This window comes from Gossypium arboreum, chromosome 4 (assembly GCF_025698485.1).
Source record: "Gossypium arboreum isolate Shixiya-1 chromosome 4, ASM2569848v2, whole genome shotgun sequence".
NCBI classification, from domain to species: Eukaryota; Viridiplantae; Streptophyta; class Magnoliopsida; order Malvales; family Malvaceae; genus Gossypium; species Gossypium arboreum.
In genome coordinates, this window is record NC_069073.1 from 120,911,883 (window position 1) to 120,931,562 (window position 19,680).

Here is a 19,680-nt window from a genome sequence, read left to right on the forward strand (position 1 = left end):
TCGACGACGATAAGTTAACGAACCGACTATGCGTCCTTCCAAAACATACAAAGCGGCCGCTTTGCATATGCTGAAAAGCTTACTTAAGGGCCATGGACCAAGCGTCGGCCGTAATCGAGAAACGATGAATACTTGGCGAGAAGGCTAAGTACGGATTCTAGGCCTCAAGACCCTTTTGGGGAAATATTGACAACTTTTGGCTAGAAAGGTTTTAGTGGTTCATGATAATGGAGGAAAGCAAATAAATAAAAATATGGAAAAGAAATTTTATTGAAAAGAAATATGAAAGAACAAAAGACTTTTGGGGAGAGTGTTTACGAAAAAGATGCCCAAATAGAGTCACTTCACCCCTATTTATAGTGCTAGGAGATAGTCTAATTGAACTTAAATTCTAAAAAGATAAATACATTTAATTAAAGATAAACAAAGATAATTAAAATAAAATCCTAAATTTGAATAATCCTAATAATTATCTTAATATTAATTATCCTAATAGAATAAAAGAAAATAGAGTCTTCCAAAATAAAATCTCTTCTATTTACTTTTAAGTCCTTGTGCCTTCCATGTTCACACTTTTGGCACCATATTTGTCCCACGTTGCATATTGGCCCATTTAATCTCCAAATTGACGCTTTTTCCCTTGAATTTACTTTTCACCTCCAATTTAGTCCCTAAAAGATAAAAAGACATAAATAGCTCAAATTAGTAGGCTCAAGCTCAAAATAAACACATGATTAATATATAAAAACACGTCATTTTAGAGTATTATCAAATTCCCCCCTACTTAGCCCATGCTTGCCCTCAAGTATGGTTCCTATCGACTGTGAAAGCTAGATTCTGCCATAAAAGAAATACCACTCCAAAGTTTCATAAAAATTAGTTAAAAACGCATATGAAAAATAAAGAGACCTCTAAGCTTGCTTTATGCAGCATCTAGGGTCTTTGAAGCGAAACAGATAACATGAGGCTCTTTCGCTATCTTTTGTCCCAATACGGCTCCCACGCTACGTTCGCTTGCATCACACATAATTTCAAAGGGATAGTTCCAGTCTGGTGCTTGTACTATAGGGGCGGTTACCAACTTTTGCTTAAGTGTATCAAAAGCCTCCATGCATTTTGAGTCAAACTCAAATTTTTTGTCTTTCTGCAACAGCTCGCACAATGGTTCAGCTATTTTTGAGAAGTTTTTTATAAAACGCCTGTAAAATCCTGCATGGCCAAGAAAAGAACGTATTTCTCTAATAGTAGAGGGATATGGCAAAGAATTTATAATGTCAATTTTGGCCTTATCAACCTCAATTCCCTTAGATGAGACTATATGACCTAGAATCAAACCTTTGTCTACCATAAAATGACACTTTTCATAGTTCAAGACAAGATTAAATTCTATGCACCTGTTCAAAATTATCGTAAGGTTTTCAAGGCATTCAGTAAAACAGTTTCCATACACGGTAAAATCATCCATAAAAACTTCAATAATTTTTTCTACATATTTAGAAAATATACTCATCATGCATCTCTGGAAGGTAGCTGGTGCGTTGCAAAGTCCAAATGGCATCCTCTCAGATGCAAACGCGTCTTAACGGGCATGGAAAAGTGGTCTTTTCCTGGTCTTCTAGCGCAACAGGGATCTGGAAGAAACCTGAATATCCATCAAGACAACAAAAGTGAGTTTTACCAACTAAACGTTCAAGCATTTGATCTATAAAAGGAAGAGGGAAATGATCTTTTCTAGTATAAGCGTTTAACTTCTCTGAATCGTCTGACACGCCACCGCTCGCACTCGGACCGGTACTAAGTCGCCCTCAATATTTTTCTTTACTGTCACACCCGTTTTCTTGGGCACGACTTGTACCGGACTTACCCATCTGGTTGTCGAAATGGGGAAAATGATGTCAAGATCCAAAGACTTAATTATTTCTTTTTTCACCACCTCCATCATATTCGGGTTTAAGCGTCTTTGTGCCTCTCTTCTTGGTTTTGTGTTCTCCTCCAAGTAAATCTTATGGGTGCATGTCAAAGGGCTTATCCCCTTCAAGTCAGCAATGGTCCAGCCAATCGCCTCCTTATGACTCTTTAGTACCTGGATCAAACTTTCCTCCTCGGGTTTAGAGAGTTTATTTGAGATTATAATGGGTAAGGTATTACCTTTTCCTAAAATGCATACTTGAGATGATGTGCGGAAGTGGTTTCAATTCCAAATCTGGAGCGCAATGTGAAGGTAGAAGTTTAGTTTCGAAGGTGATAATAATGTTTTAACAAATTCATAATCATCATATCTATATTGATTTGTCTTCATAAGTTGACTCAAAAGTCTCGCCCACTAATGAGTCAATCAGGTCAACGCGGTTTATGCTCAAGATTTCGCTTGGATGGCTAATGGCATCGTAAACATTGAATTTCACAATCTCCCATCAAATTCCATCGTAAGAGTGCCACTTGGACATCGATCTTGGTGCTAGCGATCTAAGGAAGGGTCGCCCAACAGAGGTCGAAGATCCAGCAGTGTTGTCCTCCTCCATCTTAATTACGTAGAAATCTGCAGGGAAAATAAGTTCATTAACTTTTACCAAGACGTCCTCGAGGACTCCTTCGGGATGCACAATAGACCTATCTGCCAATTGAATAATAACACCTGTCTTTGTCAAAAAACCCGCGTTAAGTGATTCATAAATAGAATAAGGCATTACATTTATTGAGGCCCCTAGATCACACATAGCCTTCTTAATTCCCAAATGGCCAATTTTGCATGGAATAGCGAACATACCCCTATCTTTGCATTTAACCGGCATTTTTCGCTGTAGAACTGCGGAAACATTCTCACTAACACTTACCTTTTCATTACCTGTTAGTTTTCGTTTGTTGGTGCAAAGTTCTTTGAGGAACTTGGCATACCGCGGAATCTGTCTAATGGCATCTAACAGTGGTAAGTTGATCTCAACATTCCTGAATGTTTCAAGGATCTCTTTGTCTTCCTTACTTTTTCGACACTGATTTAATCGTCCTGGGAATGGAGGTTGGATTTTTGACAATGGGGGTTTCGCTCGGATCTGTTCGTCGTTTCCTGGAGTTTCCTGGGCGATTTCTTGACCAAGATTCTTGCCAGGAACTGGTTCCAGGATCTTTCCGCTTCGTAACGTTACTACATTCGCATTCTGCCTCGGGTTTGGTTCTATTTGTGATGGCAGTTTCCCTTGAAAGTTTAATTTCTCAATTGATGTGGTCAACTCCCTTATGGATGCTTCAGTTTTCTACTGAAAACCCTTCATTTCTCTTTGGAAATTGAGAGTTTGCTGTTGAAAATCAAGGACATTAGTTGCTAATTTATTGACCAAAGTTTCTAAAGAATTACCTGAATCTTGCGACTGTTGTGGGGCTCGATTTTGGTATGGCTGGTTATATCGTGGATTAGCCCCATAACTAAAATTAAGGTGATCCCTCCATCCTGGGTTGTAGGTATTGGCGTAAGGGTCGTATCGTCTTTGTGGTGGCCCAGGAAAATTTCCCACAGCATCTAAATGGACCACAGAATCGTCACACAGACTAGGGCACGCACCAGTCGTATGTTCAGGTGTAGCACATATTCTACATACTCGGGCTGGTTTCGATTTTTCTGTAACAAGGGAATTCACAATATTAGTAAGTCTATCAAGTCCATCTTTAATTGTAGAATTACTTAGCTGGTGAACCCTTTTAGGGGGTTCAGGATTAGCTCGAAATTGCTGGGAATTCGCAGCCATTGTGGAGATTAAGTCTCTTGCTTGTTGTGGAGTCATGTTGACTAATGCTCCTCCACTCGCGGCATCTACCATATTCATCTCCATGGGTTTCAAGCCTTCATAAAAGTACTGGAGTAAAGATCGTTACATTATATACCGTGTTGTGGGCAACTTGCACACAACTTCTTAAATCGCTCCCAATAGTCGTATAGAGTCTCGCATCTTTTTGCCTTATGCCCACGATTTCTCTTCTTAACTCACTTTCGTGATGCAGAAAAAACACATTAAGGAATAAACGAGATAGATCACCAAGTTGTAATGGATCCAGGAGGTAAATAAAATAACCATTCCCGGTGAATCTGCTAGGGAAAAAAGGAAAGCGCGCAATTTAATTTGATCCTCAGTTACCCCCTGAGGTTTCATACTCAAACAAACCATATGGAATTCTTTTAAATGCTTGTGGGGGTTTTCATTTTGTAACCCACGGAAAGTTGGCGAGAGTGAATTAAGCGACTTTAATTCAAAATCATTATCCATAGTAGGATACGCGATGCATAGTGGCGATTGTTCGTCGGCCGCTTGCCGATTCTTGAATTGTCCGAGCCATAAGTTAAGGTGTTAAATTAGGGTTTTCGTCAACCCTAGTGTTCAGACTTCTTCGGGAATCGACTTCTTCTTCTTTACTTTCTAACGTTTGAGTAGGGTTTTCGTTAACCCTAGACTCTACTTCGTCGTCGATTCTAATTTCGGCGGTGGATTGCTTTGAGTTCCAACCACCATCGATCGCTTTTTCCTTAGTTTTGTTTCCTTTCGATTAGCTTTGCAGATCTTTTCGATTTCGAGTCGAACGCAAGAGTACCGGAGCAATTGGTCATAGAAAACAAAGAAAAACAAGATTAGTATGTTGCCGGTCCCAGCAACGGCGCCAAAATTTGATGCGGTCGTTGAGAGCACAAAAAATATCCTATTCCCTGTAAAATAATGAAAAAGAAATAGTAAAGGGGAAGTAGGGTCGAATCCTCAGGGACCGGATTATACGAATGCTTGTCTCTCGAAATCTCAAGCGAATCGTGCCCAAGAAAACCTGCGTTCCTGGAAAAAAATAAAAAAAAAACAGAATTTAAGAATTGATTTTGGAAGCGAAAATAAAATAAAAACAGAATTTAAAGTTTACTGAAATTATGATTACGAAAATAATAAAAATAATAAAGAGAGTTTTAAGTGAAAAGAAATTCTTATGGGAAAGTTCCAGCCTCCGGTTGTCTCATTCCTCCTTGGGCTCAATCCTTGGCTTTTGGATGATCCTTCTCGACTCAAGTAAGCCAGTTATAGTGGAAGAGGACGCCTACGACCACCAGCTCCAAAGATTAGATTTACGATTTTTAGGGAACTTGACTCTAGCCAGTAATCTATGCTAGATCAACACTTCTCAATGGCGAATCCCACGCCATTTTGTCTCATTGGCTCGCCAACCTCTGACGCAGTAAGTTAACGAACCGACTATGCAGTCCTTCCAAAACATACAAAGCGGCCGCCTTTGCATATGCTGAAAAGCTTACTTCTTAAGGGCCATGGACAGAAGCGTCAGCCCGTAATGCGGAGAAACGATGAATACTTGGCGAGAAGGCTAAGTACGGATTCTAGGCCTCAAGACCCCTTTTTGGGGAAATATTGACAACTTTTGGCTAGAAAGGTTTTTAGTGGTTCATGATAATGGAGGGAAAGCAAATAAATAAAAATATGGAAAAAGAAATTTTATTGAAAAGAAATAAGAAAGAACAAAAGACTTTTGGGGGAGAGTGTTTACAGAAAAAGATGCCCAAATAGAGTCACTTCACCCCCTATTTATAGTGCTAGGGAGATAGTCTAATTGAACTTAAATTCTAAAAAGATAAATACATTTAATTAAAGATAAACAAAGATAATTAAAATAAAATCCTAAATTTGAATAATCCTAATAATTATCTTAATATTAATTATCCTAATAGAATAAAAGAAAATAGAGTCTTCCAAAATAAAATCTCTTCTATTTGCTTTTAAGTCCTTGTGCCTTCCATGTTCACACTTTTGGCACCATATTTGTCCCACGTTGCATATTGGCCCATTTAATCTCCAAATTGACGCTTTTTCCCTTGAATTTACTTTTTGCCTCCAATTTAGTCCCTAAAAGATAAAAAGACATAAATAGCTCAAATTAGTAGGCTCAAGCTCAAAATAAACACATGATTAATATATAAAAACACGTCATTTTAGAGTATTATCAACAATTTGGATAAGAAATTTCATTATTATTTATTGCTCACGTCCTAACATGAATATTGAAATTCAAAACAATAATGACCACAAGATTAATATTTTATAATTGTGAGATTGAGATGAAACTAGAATTAATGGAAAAAAATATTAGGATGATATACTAAAAATATTAAAATAAAGTTCCAACTTAATGCAAATGAGTTTTTTAAGGTTAAAATGTGCCACAGTCATTGTATTTTTAAAATTTCAAAATTCAGATCTAACTAATAGCACTATTAAAATTTTGTTATTAAATTTCAAGTTAATTATAAAGTCAATTTTTTAATTACATGTATATTAAGTGTGTATTTTTATTTAAAAATGTCACAATAACAATTTCAAAAAAATAAAATAAAGTTACTAGTTGGACTTGAATTTTAAAATTTTAAAATAGAGAGGTTAAATTGTTAATTTTTGAAAAGTATAGGGACTTGTGGCATATTTTAAAATTTTTAATGTTTTAAATAATTTTTTAATATTAATTTTATTATAGATTCTTATTATATCTGTTCTTTTTTATACAATGTCTAAAACTACCCATAGCTCCTCCTCAACTCACGTCTTCCTAATTAACAACAATACCGATATCAATTGAGATAAGACCAAATCGACATGTTTTATACAAATTTTAAAAGTAAATAAAAAATATGAAAGTGCATATTGCGTAGCTAATGATAAAAATTAGGTATAAGTATTAAGCGTGATACGAACACCAAATAAAAATAATTAAAATAATAGTATATAGATTGGTGGTCAATCACGTAATCTTATGGTTAGGTCGCCATTATCACCTTTAATATATAGTTTTTCTTGGGGGCAATTTTAATATATTTTAATCTTATATTAGCTTTTTGCTCACTTAAATTTATGAGTTATGCAAAAATAATAAAAATGATATATAACACCATTGATATGATTATGATATTAATATTATTCGAATCGAATTAATTTAATTAATTTAGAATTTATTCAAATTGAATTAATTTGATTAATTTGTGGTTTTTTAATTAATTGAAAATTTTAATATTTTTTTGATTAATTCAACTTGTAATGGCATTCTCTCACTGTTAATCTCTACTTTTCTCTTCAAAAACTGGTAACTTTTCATCTCCTATGGTTCATTTCCAAAGCCCTCCTTCTGACTCTGTTAACGTCACTTCTTGCTCCAAACCTTCGTAGATCGAGCGGATTCACCTCTATTTTGTCCCATTCTTCCTCTACCACGGCAAACTCTGACACCTCTCCTATTAGATATGATTCTTCACTCCTTAACCATTCAGCCGTCAATATATGTGCCAATATATATTTATTATTTATTATTGTTAATTTTGATTAATGAATTAATTCAGTTAACTAATCACATTTGAACTAATTAATCAATAATTTAAGTTCCAAAAAAATAATAATCCTCAACCAATTGATTATTAATCTGATTCAATCAATTGATTCGGTTTCAATCCATCATGAAAGTCCATGCCCTAATTATAAATCTAATAAAATGAAAATTTTGACGGCTAAGCAAGGGAAAAGAAATGAGGTTTACTATTTACTAATACCAAGTACAACGAAAGCCAGAGTTTATGACATTATCAAGTACCCAAATCCCAAGATAGATTTAGTCAAAAAGAAAGATATGGTACATGAATAAGAAGTTTGATGTGAAATATAACTTGAATATGATACATGTATAAGAAGTTTTCATGAGTGTCAAAAGTGATATGATTTTAAAAAATTTTAAATAATTTATTTCGTTGGTTGAATTTTAATTTAATTAATATAAATATTATTGTCAATGTAGGAGGATATGGACTATAGAGCATTAAAGCGCATTATACTCTTAATTATGGATTGGTGAATGACTATGGGTAGTTTTAAATATTGTGTTAAAAAGAGCAAATATAATCATCTATTTCATGAACTAATTTTTAAATTATATATTTTTGTGTTTTTAGATATTATATATATATATATTAAATTTTCAAACTAATTTCAGTTTAAGGACTAAATTGAAAATTTGTCAAATTTTAAAACTAATGTACACAACAAAATTTTAGTCTAAAATTAAAAATTTTCGCAGGCTTTATCCTTAAAGAAAAGTTGATTCAAAGTTTAAACAATGGCTTAGATGCCCATTTGGTTTGACATTTTAGATCATAGTTTCCAAGTATACGACCCAAAAACGTTTACTAAATTATATAAAAAAAACGACCCTTCAATGGAAACATGGATGGAATTTGAGATAAAGAATCATACCCATACAATAAACCAGAAGCTAAATTTCTTTAATACACTCAAACAAGCTCTTATGATCCCTTACAAATCTCCCAACATCATCGTACTATGTTTTTTGGTCTCCATACCCCTATGTTTCACCTTGCTTTTCCATGAAATGATGCTCCAACAAACAATCATTGCAGCCATGGATATGCTGAGAGAACCCAATGCCAAAACAATGGCAAATAGTTTCTTTTATAAACTGATCCAACTCGCTCTCCTCCGGCTACTTCCACTTCATCTATCGGAGCTTTGTGTCGCGGTGGTTACTATTGACTCGGTATCAAGAAAGAAAAAATCGGAGATGGTACGAAGACTTGTAGACAAAGAAAGGTGGAGAGGAATCCTTGTTACTTCAACGTATGTTCAGTTCGTTTCGAATGGGTTTTTACTCGGTTCGACATGGTTGATGATGAACTATTATGTTATTGTGAGAAGCTTTTGTTATAACGTGTTCACCGCGGCATTTCTTCGAATAGGTGGTGTGGGTTTGGTGGTGAAATTTTTAGAATGGATGGTTATATGGAATATGAGTATCGTGATCTCGACGTCGGAGGAGGTACATGGAGTGGATGCTCTAGGACACTCGGCTGATCTTTGCCGAGGCAAAGAAAGACGAGGGTTCTTGTTGACGTTCGTATTCTTTGTGTCGAGAATCGGGTTACGGTTTATATGTTTTAACAACGGAAGCTATGGAAAGAGGTGGTGGATGATTTTAGAGGTTAGCTTGATTTGTCTGGGGAAGGTGATAAAATGGGTGGTTTGTGTGATGTATTTCTATCATTGCAAAGATGGTAGGCTAGAAAGGGTTGATGTGGAAGTAGGAGAAATTGTAAATCCTAGACTTAGTTGATTCATGCAATAATCCATAAAGCGTAATATTCAATAAATATAGATTCCAATCTCAATATATATAAATATTTTTTTATTTATTTTCGTACTCTGTCTACGAAAATAACCATATTCAATAGGAGCAAAGTTAAGTATTTTTATAAGAGGAGCCGGGATAAAACTATAAAATGTTAGAGGGCCATAACTAAAAATTATGTTAACAAATACTTAAATTGTGAATTATTAATTATTAAAAGAACCAAAGGTATAATCTTTTTATTTGATAAAAGAAAGACTTACATCAATAGTTTTACTTCTTGAAGGGACTTAAATAAAATTTCTCATTTAGTTAAGAGGGCCAAGACTTGAATTGCCCCTCTAGTTACGCCTTTTGTTCAATATTCGAGTCCAACATATTTTCAAATATGGATAAATTCATTAAATTTGTTATTTTCAAAATTTAATGCCTCAAACATATTATCACATATGTAATGCTATATCAACTTGTTATCTCCACATATTATTTAGAAAAAAAAAAGCCATTTAAATGATTCAACAAATATCATTTCAAGACTGAAATTTTAAAATTCAAAAAGTCCAGTTAGAGGCCGTGGACTAAATCTCTAACTTCATGCATAATACATGACTAATAGTAGAATTTAACCAATCATATTTAACGACTGCGATTTGGTCAATAATAAGTTTTTAAAAATTGAAAAGTATACTAAAATTGATTAAATTAAAATATAGATACTAAATCTACAAATTATGTAAAGTACATGATCTAATGGCAGAATATAAACCATCGAAATAATAGAGTAATGAGAATTTGCTCGAAATAAAAGAGTAGAGACAAAATTGAATAAATATGTAAAAATTAAGAGCTAAAGTTATTATTATTTTTTGTATATAAAACACCAAAATAAGCACTAATCTGAACCCGAACCGAATTGTGTGGTTTGGGTGATAACACTAACTCAAAACTTAACCAAACAATACAAAATCCAAATCGAATTAAATACATCAGTTCAAATTAGTTTTTTGATTTAGTTCAAATTAGTTTTTTGATTTACTCGGTTTCTTTGCTCAGCCCTAGTATAGGGACTACTATTGTATTTTTACCCAAATTTGTCTATTTAATTTTAGTTAAAATATGCCATAAGTCCCTGCATTTTTCATAAATTTGGAATTTAATCTCTGTACTTTTATTTATAGGAACATAATCGTTCTATTTTTAGATTTCAAATTTTAGATTCAATTGTTAACATTGTTAAATTTATTTTGTTAAATTCAAGTTTATTATAATGTCATTTTTTAGTTACATGACGACCCAATGAGTATATTTTATTTTTATTTTATTTTAAAATATCACACTAATAAATTTAACAAAGAAAATTTAACAACGTTAATAATTAGACCTAAAATTTGAAATCTAAAAAGTAATTAAATTCCTAAAAATAAAAGTATAAGGACTAAATTCTAAATTTACGTAGATTATAGGGACTTGAATTTAACATCATCTTTTTAGTTACATGGTTACCAATGGAGCATTTTTATTTCAAAATGTCACCTAAAAAATTTAACAATGTTAACAATTGGACATGAATTTTAAAATTTGAAAAGTAGAAAAACTAAATTCATGAAAATAAGAATACAAAAACTAAATTATAAATTTTTAAGAGTACAGGACCTATCTCAAATTACAGTGGAGTTTTTTTTTTTACCAAATATCTGGGAAATGTATATATATATATATAAAAGTAAAAATATATAAAAGACCTGCAACGCTGAAAAGAGTGGGAAAATCGGAGTATCCACGAAAAAAAAAAGTACAAAGGGGAGAATTTTTTTTTTTTTTGTAGCGTCTATGTTAGGTTGATTTTTGATTTTGCATGGAAGCAAAGAAGAGGAAACTAGACCTTGATTGGAACAAGTTACTCTCTAAAGACGTAGCAGATGAAGAGCCACCGCCGCCGTTAGTGGTTATCAAGGCTGAGCCACAACCATCACCGAGGAAATCGGACACAATGGGCGGCGGCGATGATCAAGGGAAAGAGGAATTTTGGGAGAGTTTGCCTGATGATAAGCTGGAAGAGAAGATTCTACGGCAGCAAAGGAATCTGGAATGCTTTGGCTCTAAATTACCGGATAAAGGGAAGAAGATTAGCGATCAGCTTCGGCTTCTCGAGGAGGAGAAAAGACGGAGAACGGTTTCGCGAGCGAAAATGGTTTGTTCTTTGACTAGAATTTGGTGTTTCAGTGAAAACAATAGGGAAGAACGAAATTAGGGAAAGTTGCATGATGGGTTATTTGGGAAATGGACTTTTTTTTTGGGTACTAATTTAACTAATTAGTGAGTTTGGATTTACATTTTCTAAAATTAGGGTAAAGCGACAATGGTTGTGTTTTTAAAGTAATTTTCCCCCTTTTGCTATAGGTGTTTTACTAGTATACTTGATGAATAATTGCTTGCATTGTTGCTTGTCAAGTATTATTTATTTAGAAGGAAAGAGGGCCTTTCTTTTTGTGGTAATAGAATTGGGGTGGTTGTTTCACATTTCAGAATAAGATGACCCTTTTACTATGTAAAACATTGATTGTTTGCATTGTTTTTTTGTTGGACAGAATGCTGATGAATGTGAGAAGCCTGGGCAATCTCCGAGCTCAGATCTTGTTGGTAAGGTTTTGAATAATTTGAGTTTTTTTTTTCAAGTCTTGTGTGGGAGTCTTCGGTGAACTTTGGTTTCCAAGTAGCGAGGAAATTTTGTTGAATTCTGAGATTCTACTGTGGTGACGTTGTTTATGCTTAACACTGTGCTATTGATATGTTACAGAATTCAGCTTGAAATGGTTCATTTCTGTTATGTAACTAAATGTGAGATAATGTGGCATAAGTGATGATGCTGGTAATCTTAGATGGGATGAACCTTTGTTGTTGTGCTCTACTGCATTGAAATAGAGCTAATGGTTTATGACACAGAAGGGTGTAACGTGAGATAATGTCGCAGAATGGCCAAAGCTTTCCTGCTCTGGTTTGTGGGGAAAACTGTATTTTTATTTAAGACCATATTGATCAAATAGCCTGAATTTGGTTGCAACAGATGAATTTCTCCCCCCCCCCTCTTTGTAGATGATTGAATTAGAGTGAAATCAACCTTGTATGGTGGATTATATTATGTTATGTTCCTCCTTTCTCAGTATGGTTACCATCTCTCCCTCCTCCCCCCTTTTTGTAGATGATTGAATTAGAGTGAAATCAACCTTGTATGATGGATTATATTATGTTATTTTCCTCCTTTCTCAGTATGGTTACCATGATGATGGTAATATTCTATTGATCCAGCCATTATTAGTACTTAGAGCTCTGACTGTTTCAAGCTCAAGATATGCTATCTTTTAAGGATTAGTGTAGTGATGACTTACGTGCATAAGCAGGACAATTTCTTTGTAACTTTAGAATTCTGATTTTTGAAATCTATTTAAGGAAGTTAAATATTTCCTGCAGGTTCTTCTAATGGCTTTGAACATCAGTGTAAATCACAAGAAGCTTTCTCACAATCTGCATTTGGTGCTAGTTTTTGTAAAAAGTTGGAAGAAAATGTAAACTGCTACTACTCAATTGAAATATTACTCTTTTATTAGCATTGTTCAGTGCAAAATGCTGTTTCTTCTAGATGTTTCTAAGTTAAATGATAGATTGCAGGATAGGAATTCGTAATTGAATGTGACCAGGGAACATACTTGCTTTTGTACTTTATGTTACAGACAGATTCTAGGTCACTCAACACATTTGAGAAAAGTTTATCAGTTTTGAATCGTTGTGACTCCCGAAAACCGAGATGCAATGGGGAGTTTTCACAGAGTGAAAGGGTGAAAGTTCGAAGATCACCAAGACGGATGAATTCACAACACCAAATGAAGCCTTCTTTTGGTGATCAAAAGGGTAGGACAGCTACATTATCTTCTCTTTTTAACACGGATGACAACTTGACAAGCATTGCAAAGTAAGCAATTTTAGTTCCATAAATGTTCTTTTTCCTTCTTCTCCTCCTGTGTGCTTGTGCACTTGTGTTTCCTTTCTCATTTTGGATGAAATTGAAAATATCTGGTGAACAATTTTTCTGATATCTTGCAGCTCTCTTCCTCTCTCTCTTTCCGACATTTTAGTTTTGACTGTCTGTTGTCCATTAAAGATATTGTTTTTAATGTTCGACATATTTTTGTTATTTGATCTGATTGTTTTCAGTTAACTTGAGTAGTTCAATTATTGCCTTGCCTCCATGTTGAATTTCCCCATTCCTTTTGTGTAGGAAGGATGCTATTCAAGTCCAACCATCAAATTATTCAAAGTGTAGGCAGGTACACATACTTCTCTTTCTTCTATAACTGTCATGATTATCTAATATTGAACACCTGCCCAGTTTGTGAATTTCACTATTGATGCAGGAGTAGTTTAGGTTCAGAGTTTAAGGTAAATGTAATAATGTGTTACTGCGGTAGTGCAGATAATATCAATGTAGTTTGGGAATGCTTAGGATATCATAGGTTATTGTAATGCTTTCTTTGTTGTTCAATAACATTAAGGGCTACAACAGATTCTTGGTTTAGTTTTTAGGTCCTATCCTATATGATCTAATTCTAATTTTTGTGATTTTTCAAGTCACATTCTAGGAATTGTCAATCTTGTCTTGATTTAGCATTCAAGAGGCCTGGCTTCTGTATTGTCTTGTCTTGTTCTATTGACTAATGATAGAAGGGCATGTGTCTCCATTCCTGTGTTATTGACTTGTCTTATTGTGAGCAATTTAAAAGTCTATCGAAAGAATAAAAAGGCTTCTGGCTGGACATTAGAATATGCTAAAATGCTTTTTATGCTCGGAGATTGATTTTTGTACCATATTGTGATCATTCTTTTTTCTTTTCTTTCTTCGTTTGTTTGTTTGGTCTTTAGAGTTGAAAATTGATCCCTTCCAATGAACTTATTAGTTATTCACTTTGTCGAATATTCTCTAACTGAGATCATATAGACCCTCTGTGAAACTCATATAAGTTGGTTACTTTGGTGATTTTGGGATTTGGGTGAAAGGACAGCTTTGCATGATTGTAGGTGTCTTGACTATCTTTCTAAATTCAAAATCTTAAAAGTGAAAGAATGTGGGATTTGTCCTGCCATGTAAATATAGGTTTTGTTGTAAGTAGTCCGTGTACCTTTTTGCCATGCTGTGATGAAAATTTCTGCTGCCACTGTAATTAGGTTTTCGTCTTTATTTATTGACTGGTTCAATGGTATATAACTGAAACAGGGCCAGACTGTTGTTATTGTAGATGAGGAAGAACCACAGTTAGTAAAGACAACAGAGCTTGAAGTTAAACTTCCGAATTGGTTAGTGGAACTTCCAATATGTTCTTTTCTTCCCATTATATAATAGCTTATCATTATTTGGTTGCTTCCAGCTACATCTGATCATTTTGAAAATTTTTCAGCAAAAAGGATGCTAGGATCTATTATCCATCAAGGTCTGTGATTTTTCCTTTTTTTTTTGGTGAGAATGGATTATTTCTGCAGACAATTTTAGCAGAATGTAATTGGTCTATCATATCTTTTTTGCCTTGTCTATGGACACAGGGATGATCCAGAATCTGTTGAAATTTGTTTTGGTGATATTGACAGCCTTGCTCCTGAAACCTTCTTGACATCTCAAATTATGAATTTCTACATCCGGTAAGTGTTTAAGTGATTACAAATAAATCTTTTTTTCCTCGCATGACAAGCTTCTCAACTTGCATTGGGTCATTTTGAATTCTAATCAGCTTTGGTTTCGATTTTTTATTTTATCCTGGATTTTGTTAGATCCAATTTGAGTCTTGACGTTCTGAATTTATGGATAGAAGATAAATTTGGTTTGGACTATTCAAGTAGAAGTAGATTTGGTTTCAAGTGGGTTGGGCAGTTGCAGTGTTGTCAAGGTGTGCACCTTGGCACATCTATGCCTTGCACGTTAGTGCTAGACAACAAAAGCTCAATTTTAAAGTTGTAGCTTATTGAAGCAATGTTTATGCTGGGAAACTAATGGTTTCCTCTACAATTGATTTTGTGCCTTTGAATGCTCTGTGAAATGAGCATAAAAAACTGTCTGCTTGAGTTTTGAAATTTGATACTTTGTCTGACATCTTTCTTTTGGTTGCATGGAAAGCCCAATTTTGTTAAAATTTCATTGTTAGGGAAAAATAAGTTTAAATGCTTAATTTAGTTAGAAAATTTTGTTGAATAGCTACTACATGATCAATATATAATTGTTTTTGCTAGATAATAGATCATGCTATATGCAGCACTGTACTTCTAGTTATAGCCACAGTTTTGTCCTTTTGGCCAGATATTTGCGGCAGCAGGCATCCCCAACAAACAGGGCTATATGTGACTATCATATTTTTAACACATATTTTTACCCGAAGCTGAAGGAAGCTGTATCATACAAGGTTTTATCTTTCCTGTTCTCTTATAGATGGTTGCCTTTTTCGCGGTGTAAGGTGAATAAATTATGCTGCTTTGGGATCTCTGGAATCATTTTATCGAACCTGATCTGGTGGAACTGGGTTCTTGAGTTGTATTGTGCTACTTTTATGCTATATATATAATAAGCTAATGTTATAATTTTATGCTTCACTCTTCAAGACATTCTAGCTTTGTTTTTTGATAGAGCAACTTGAGATCAACAATAATTTTAAATTTCAGAAGAATACAGTATATGTCTGATGTATGTGCTATTTTAAGTTTTTATCTAACCTTTTTTCACACTGGTGGGTTAGAAACTGCATTTAGTTTCAAATATGTGCTTCCACCAGATCAATGATTGTAATGTAGTGTCTGTGTGTAATTTGCTGAATTCTCAAACTATTCGACTATTATGATTGATAGTTCTCCAACTCATACTTGTGAGGTCCTTTTTTTGCTTTCTACCAAATAGGGGAGTGACAAAGATTCCTTATTCATCAAGTTCAGAAGGTGGTGGAAAGGTGTCAATATTTTCCAGAAAGCATATATACTTATTCCAATTAATGAAGAGTGAGTTTTCCTGCTATAGATATGTACTTTCAAGCATGTATAATGTACCATTTAAACCTATATCGATTGATGCTTGCTGAGTTCCTGTTAAATGTCCTGCCACAGGACTTCATTTGCGTGACATTACATAGATATGGGTTTGAAAATGGGTTGGAAACTACAATTATATGCCAAAATGGTGGTTTTAACTGTTAGGAAAAAGCACTATTTTCATTTTGAGAAAGAATCGATTCAGTAACAAAGTAGGAAAAAATTAACTTTGGAAACGAGAAAGGAGTTGGAGAAGGGTAGAATGTGGCCCTTTGTTTCAATATGGTGGGCCACTGGAAACAGGCATTATGCATCTTCAAATATGCAAAGAATGGAGGAAAGAAGAGGGGAGAGAAAGAGGGCCTGTAGACATGCAAAGACATTTTTCTCAAAATGAGAGACAACGAAAATTGGTTAATGAGTGCTTCTATTTGCCATTCTTCTGAGTGAAAATTGGTTAATGAAATAAACTGGATAGGTTGTTTCAAAAGGATAAAATTTTATGGATCAATGGTTTAAGCCATTTGTTTGATTAAGTTGATTCAGTACCTTTCTGCATACTTCCCTCCTTTACGCCTCCCTAAATTAGGTTGAACTTATTCATACCTTTTGATTTGGTTGTTGCTTTTCTTGTATCCAGTTACCATTGGAGTTTGGTCATCATTTGTATACCTGACAAAGAAGAGGAATTAGGACCAATTATCCTTCATTTGGATTCATTGGGACTTCATTCTAGCAGATTGGTTTTTAAGAACATTAAAAGGTGAGACAAAATAAGCCAAAGGATTATAAATGGTCATGTAGTACTATAATTTGTCTTTTATCTCTAGATTCATAACAATAATTAGCCATGTGATACTGCAAAAGGAAATATCATAAGGATAGTGGTTTTTCTGTTTATAATAGCATGCTTTTGATACCAGCACACCTCTTCATTCATTTCATTTTAAGTGATAGAAGTAAAAGGTTTCATTTTAAGTGATAGAAGTAAAAGGATTTGGTTATATGGGAATCTTCAGCATCTTTCAGCTGTTCCATTATTTGAGAAGTTCTAGTATAAGCTTTTAAATAAGCTTTCCGTCAGGTCCAACCTCACAAAACAATACCCAATTATGCTAATTATTACAACCTTTGCGATCTTTTGTATAATTACACAAATTATCACTTCTTCCATAATGTTTTGTGTAATTAGACAAATTATTACAAATCTTGTAATGTTTTGTATAACATGAATCACACAAAACATTACCCTATTATACAAACTATTACTACTTTTGTAATGTTTTGTATAACATTGGAGTTGGTGGAAAGGTTATATTAAGGAGCTCTTTTTAGAATTTTCTTGCATTATCTAATCACCTTTTATCAATATTTAAATTGAAGCCTTCTTGGGTGGATTTCAGTTATGTCCTAACTTATGCATTTCATAGCACATACAATCCTGATATATATATATATATATTTTTGTGTTTATTTTATTGGTAATATTGTAGCATACATATGTAACCGATGCTTGGGTTCTTAAACCTAATAGACAATTTAAATCTTGGTTTTAGCTACATGAGGGAAGAATGGACCTATTTGAATCAAGAGGTTGCTCCTTCAGATCTTCCAATTGCGGACAGAATATGGGAAAATCTCCCACGAAGGATTGACGAGAAAACAATAGCTGTAAGTTTTTACTTGCAAGGTCTTAAATGACCTCATTTGTATATGGACTTTGAACCTCAAGTTGCTGAAGTGTATATATATTTCCCTTTAATCTACTGTCCTTTGCCAGATTTTAGATTTTCTAAACATAAAAATCTTCAACATTGAGTCTGTTTGCTGAAAACCGGTTTGTTTTCTTAGCAAATCACTAAATCCTTTTTTTCTTTTTTGCTTTTTTAAAATTGTTTCAACTTTATACTTTGCCGAATAAAGCATCTTGCTAACAAACTTGGTAGCTTGGTGCAAATAAATTGACGTCTGTTACAAGAATTTATGTTTGAAACAATCTTGGGGGGAGTACTTATGTGGCATGGTCAACTTTGAGGACTAAATCACATATGGTTATCTTTTCGTAGATATAAATATTGGTTTCTCATTCTAAAACCGTAACAGATAGGTTTTCTGTTGATATATATATTGCCAGGTTCCCCAGCAAAAGAATGATTATGATTGTGGTCTCTTTGTTCTTTTCTTTATGGAGCGTTTCATTGAAGAGGCCCCTGAAAGACTGAAAAAGAGAGATTTAGCAATGGTACCTGTGTCTTCCTCTTTGATCTGTTACAGAAGTGATCTCATTCTGTTTACTCGGTTAACCTATTTCAAATTTTCAGTTTGGCAAGCAATGGTTCAGACCTGAAGAAGCCTCTAGCTTGAGAACGAGAATACGGAACTTACTAATCGAACAATTCCAAACTACAACTGAGGAACAATTCCAAACCACAACCGAGGATACGGGTGGTTCACAATCTTCTCCTTCATCCTAACTCCTTTTTAAGTTGGTGCTCCAGCATGAATCTGGTGCCAGAGAAAAATGACACACCAGCAGATAGGGTACCATCTTTGTACAGCTTCCTTATGGTCCTCACATTCAAATGCATCAATGGCAAAATCAGGTACTTAAAGAAAACTTTCGTAATTGCTTTTGTATAGTTTAATCGGGAAAAAAAAATTGTCATTGTTATTATGCAAAAGAGTGAACAAATGGAGGCTAGGATTCAAATTGACCGGTTTTTCAATACGTAGGATTTTAAAAAACTGGTGATCATGGTGTTTTTAAGGCAATCATTCATTTGAGTTTAAGAGCCCTTTTATCCAAAATCTCTTTTGTTCGCTAACAGGTTACTAGGTTTTTGATAATCAAGGAATTTTAGTATAGTGATTGACTATCAACATGACATTTATAGTTTGTGCTAGGTTGTTTGAACTGGACCGGTTGGACCGGGAATTGGACGGGGTATGGGTCCGGAGAAAGGCATTGAACCAGTTGACCCAAGAACCGGTACAAACCGGTTGAACTTAGCGGTTGAACTTGAACTGGATTTTTTAATATATATTTAAAATTTTTAATGATTTTTTAATTCAACCGGACATATCGGTTGAACCGGTTGGATTGATGGCCTGGTTGGTTCAATCACTAGCCCATTCCTGAAAACCTTGAGTTTGTGTTTTGTGTGTGTTTATATGGTTAACAAGAAAAAATATGAAAATATAATATGAATAGCATAATATAGGGGCGAAGAAAAAAATATCTTTTGGGGGCTAGAATTGAATTTTAATTTTTTGGGGGTTAGAATTGAATAGTAATTTTTTTAGGTCAAAATGCAAATGTATCGGTATATTAACGTACAATTTTACAATTTTTGGTGCGATTAAATAATTATCATTTAAAATATGGACCATTCAATGTGTTTTATATATCATGTAATTTGTAACATAAATTAAATCTATAGTAATATATAATACTATAGCATAAATATT

At 34.0% G+C, this 19,680-nt stretch overlaps 2 protein-coding genes across 6 annotated transcripts; both read left to right on the forward strand.

The window, feature by feature from the left end:
- The first annotated feature begins 8,104 nt into the window (after nt 1-8,104).
- On the forward strand, nt 8,105-9,206 carry LOC108459123 (uncharacterized). Its single transcript, XM_017758485.2, has one exon. The coding sequence runs from the start codon at nt 8,140-8,142 to the stop codon at nt 9,139-9,141; it is 1,002 nt and encodes a 333-aa protein (XP_017613974.2). The 5' UTR covers nt 8,105-8,139; the 3' UTR covers nt 9,142-9,206.
- A 1,669-nt stretch (nt 9,207-10,875) lies between these two features.
- LOC108460878 (ubiquitin-like-specific protease 1D) lies at nt 10,876-19,414 on the forward strand. 5 transcript variants are annotated; one of them, XR_008281357.1, is made up of 15 exons: nt 10,876-11,347; nt 11,745-11,796; nt 12,625-12,719; nt 12,885-13,123; nt 13,430-13,478; nt 14,423-14,502; nt 14,604-14,636; nt 14,746-14,841; nt 15,494-15,647; nt 16,085-16,182; nt 16,853-16,975; nt 17,769-17,883; nt 18,347-18,454; nt 18,534-18,815; nt 19,107-19,414. XR_008281357.1 is itself a non-coding variant. In XM_053026629.1 (14 exons), the coding sequence occupies exons 1-14, from the start codon at nt 11,012-11,014 to the stop codon at nt 18,684-18,686; spliced, it is 1,731 nt and encodes a 576-aa protein (XP_052882589.1). In that variant the 5' UTR covers nt 10,876-11,011; the 3' UTR covers nt 18,687-19,020. The 5 variants fall into 5 exon arrangements, 2 of the variants coding, with proteins under 2 accessions (XP_052882589.1, XP_017616057.2); XR_008281356.1 differs by having other exon boundaries at nt 19,117-19,414; XR_008281358.1 differs by having other exon boundaries at nt 15,494-15,596; nt 19,117-19,414.
- The last annotated feature ends 266 nt before the right edge of the window (nt 19,415-19,680 follow it).

Bases quoted from the DNA above. Each gene is read 5' to 3' on its own strand.
- LOC108459123 (XM_017758485.2), top strand. From the start codon at position 8,140: ATGCCCATTTGGTTTGACATTTTAGATCATAGTTTCCAAGTATACGAC.
- LOC108460878 (XM_053026629.1), top strand. From the start codon at position 11,012: ATGGAAGCAAAGAAGAGGAAACTAGACCTTGATTGGAACAAGTTACTC. The intron at 15,648-16,084 runs GTGAATAAATTA...TCTACCAAATAG, and splicing joins TGCCTTTTTCGCGGTGTAAG to GGGAGTGACAAAGATTCCTT. The intron at 17,884-18,346 runs GTAAGTTTTTAC...ATATATTGCCAG, and splicing joins TTGACGAGAAAACAATAGCT to GTTCCCCAGCAAAAGAATGA.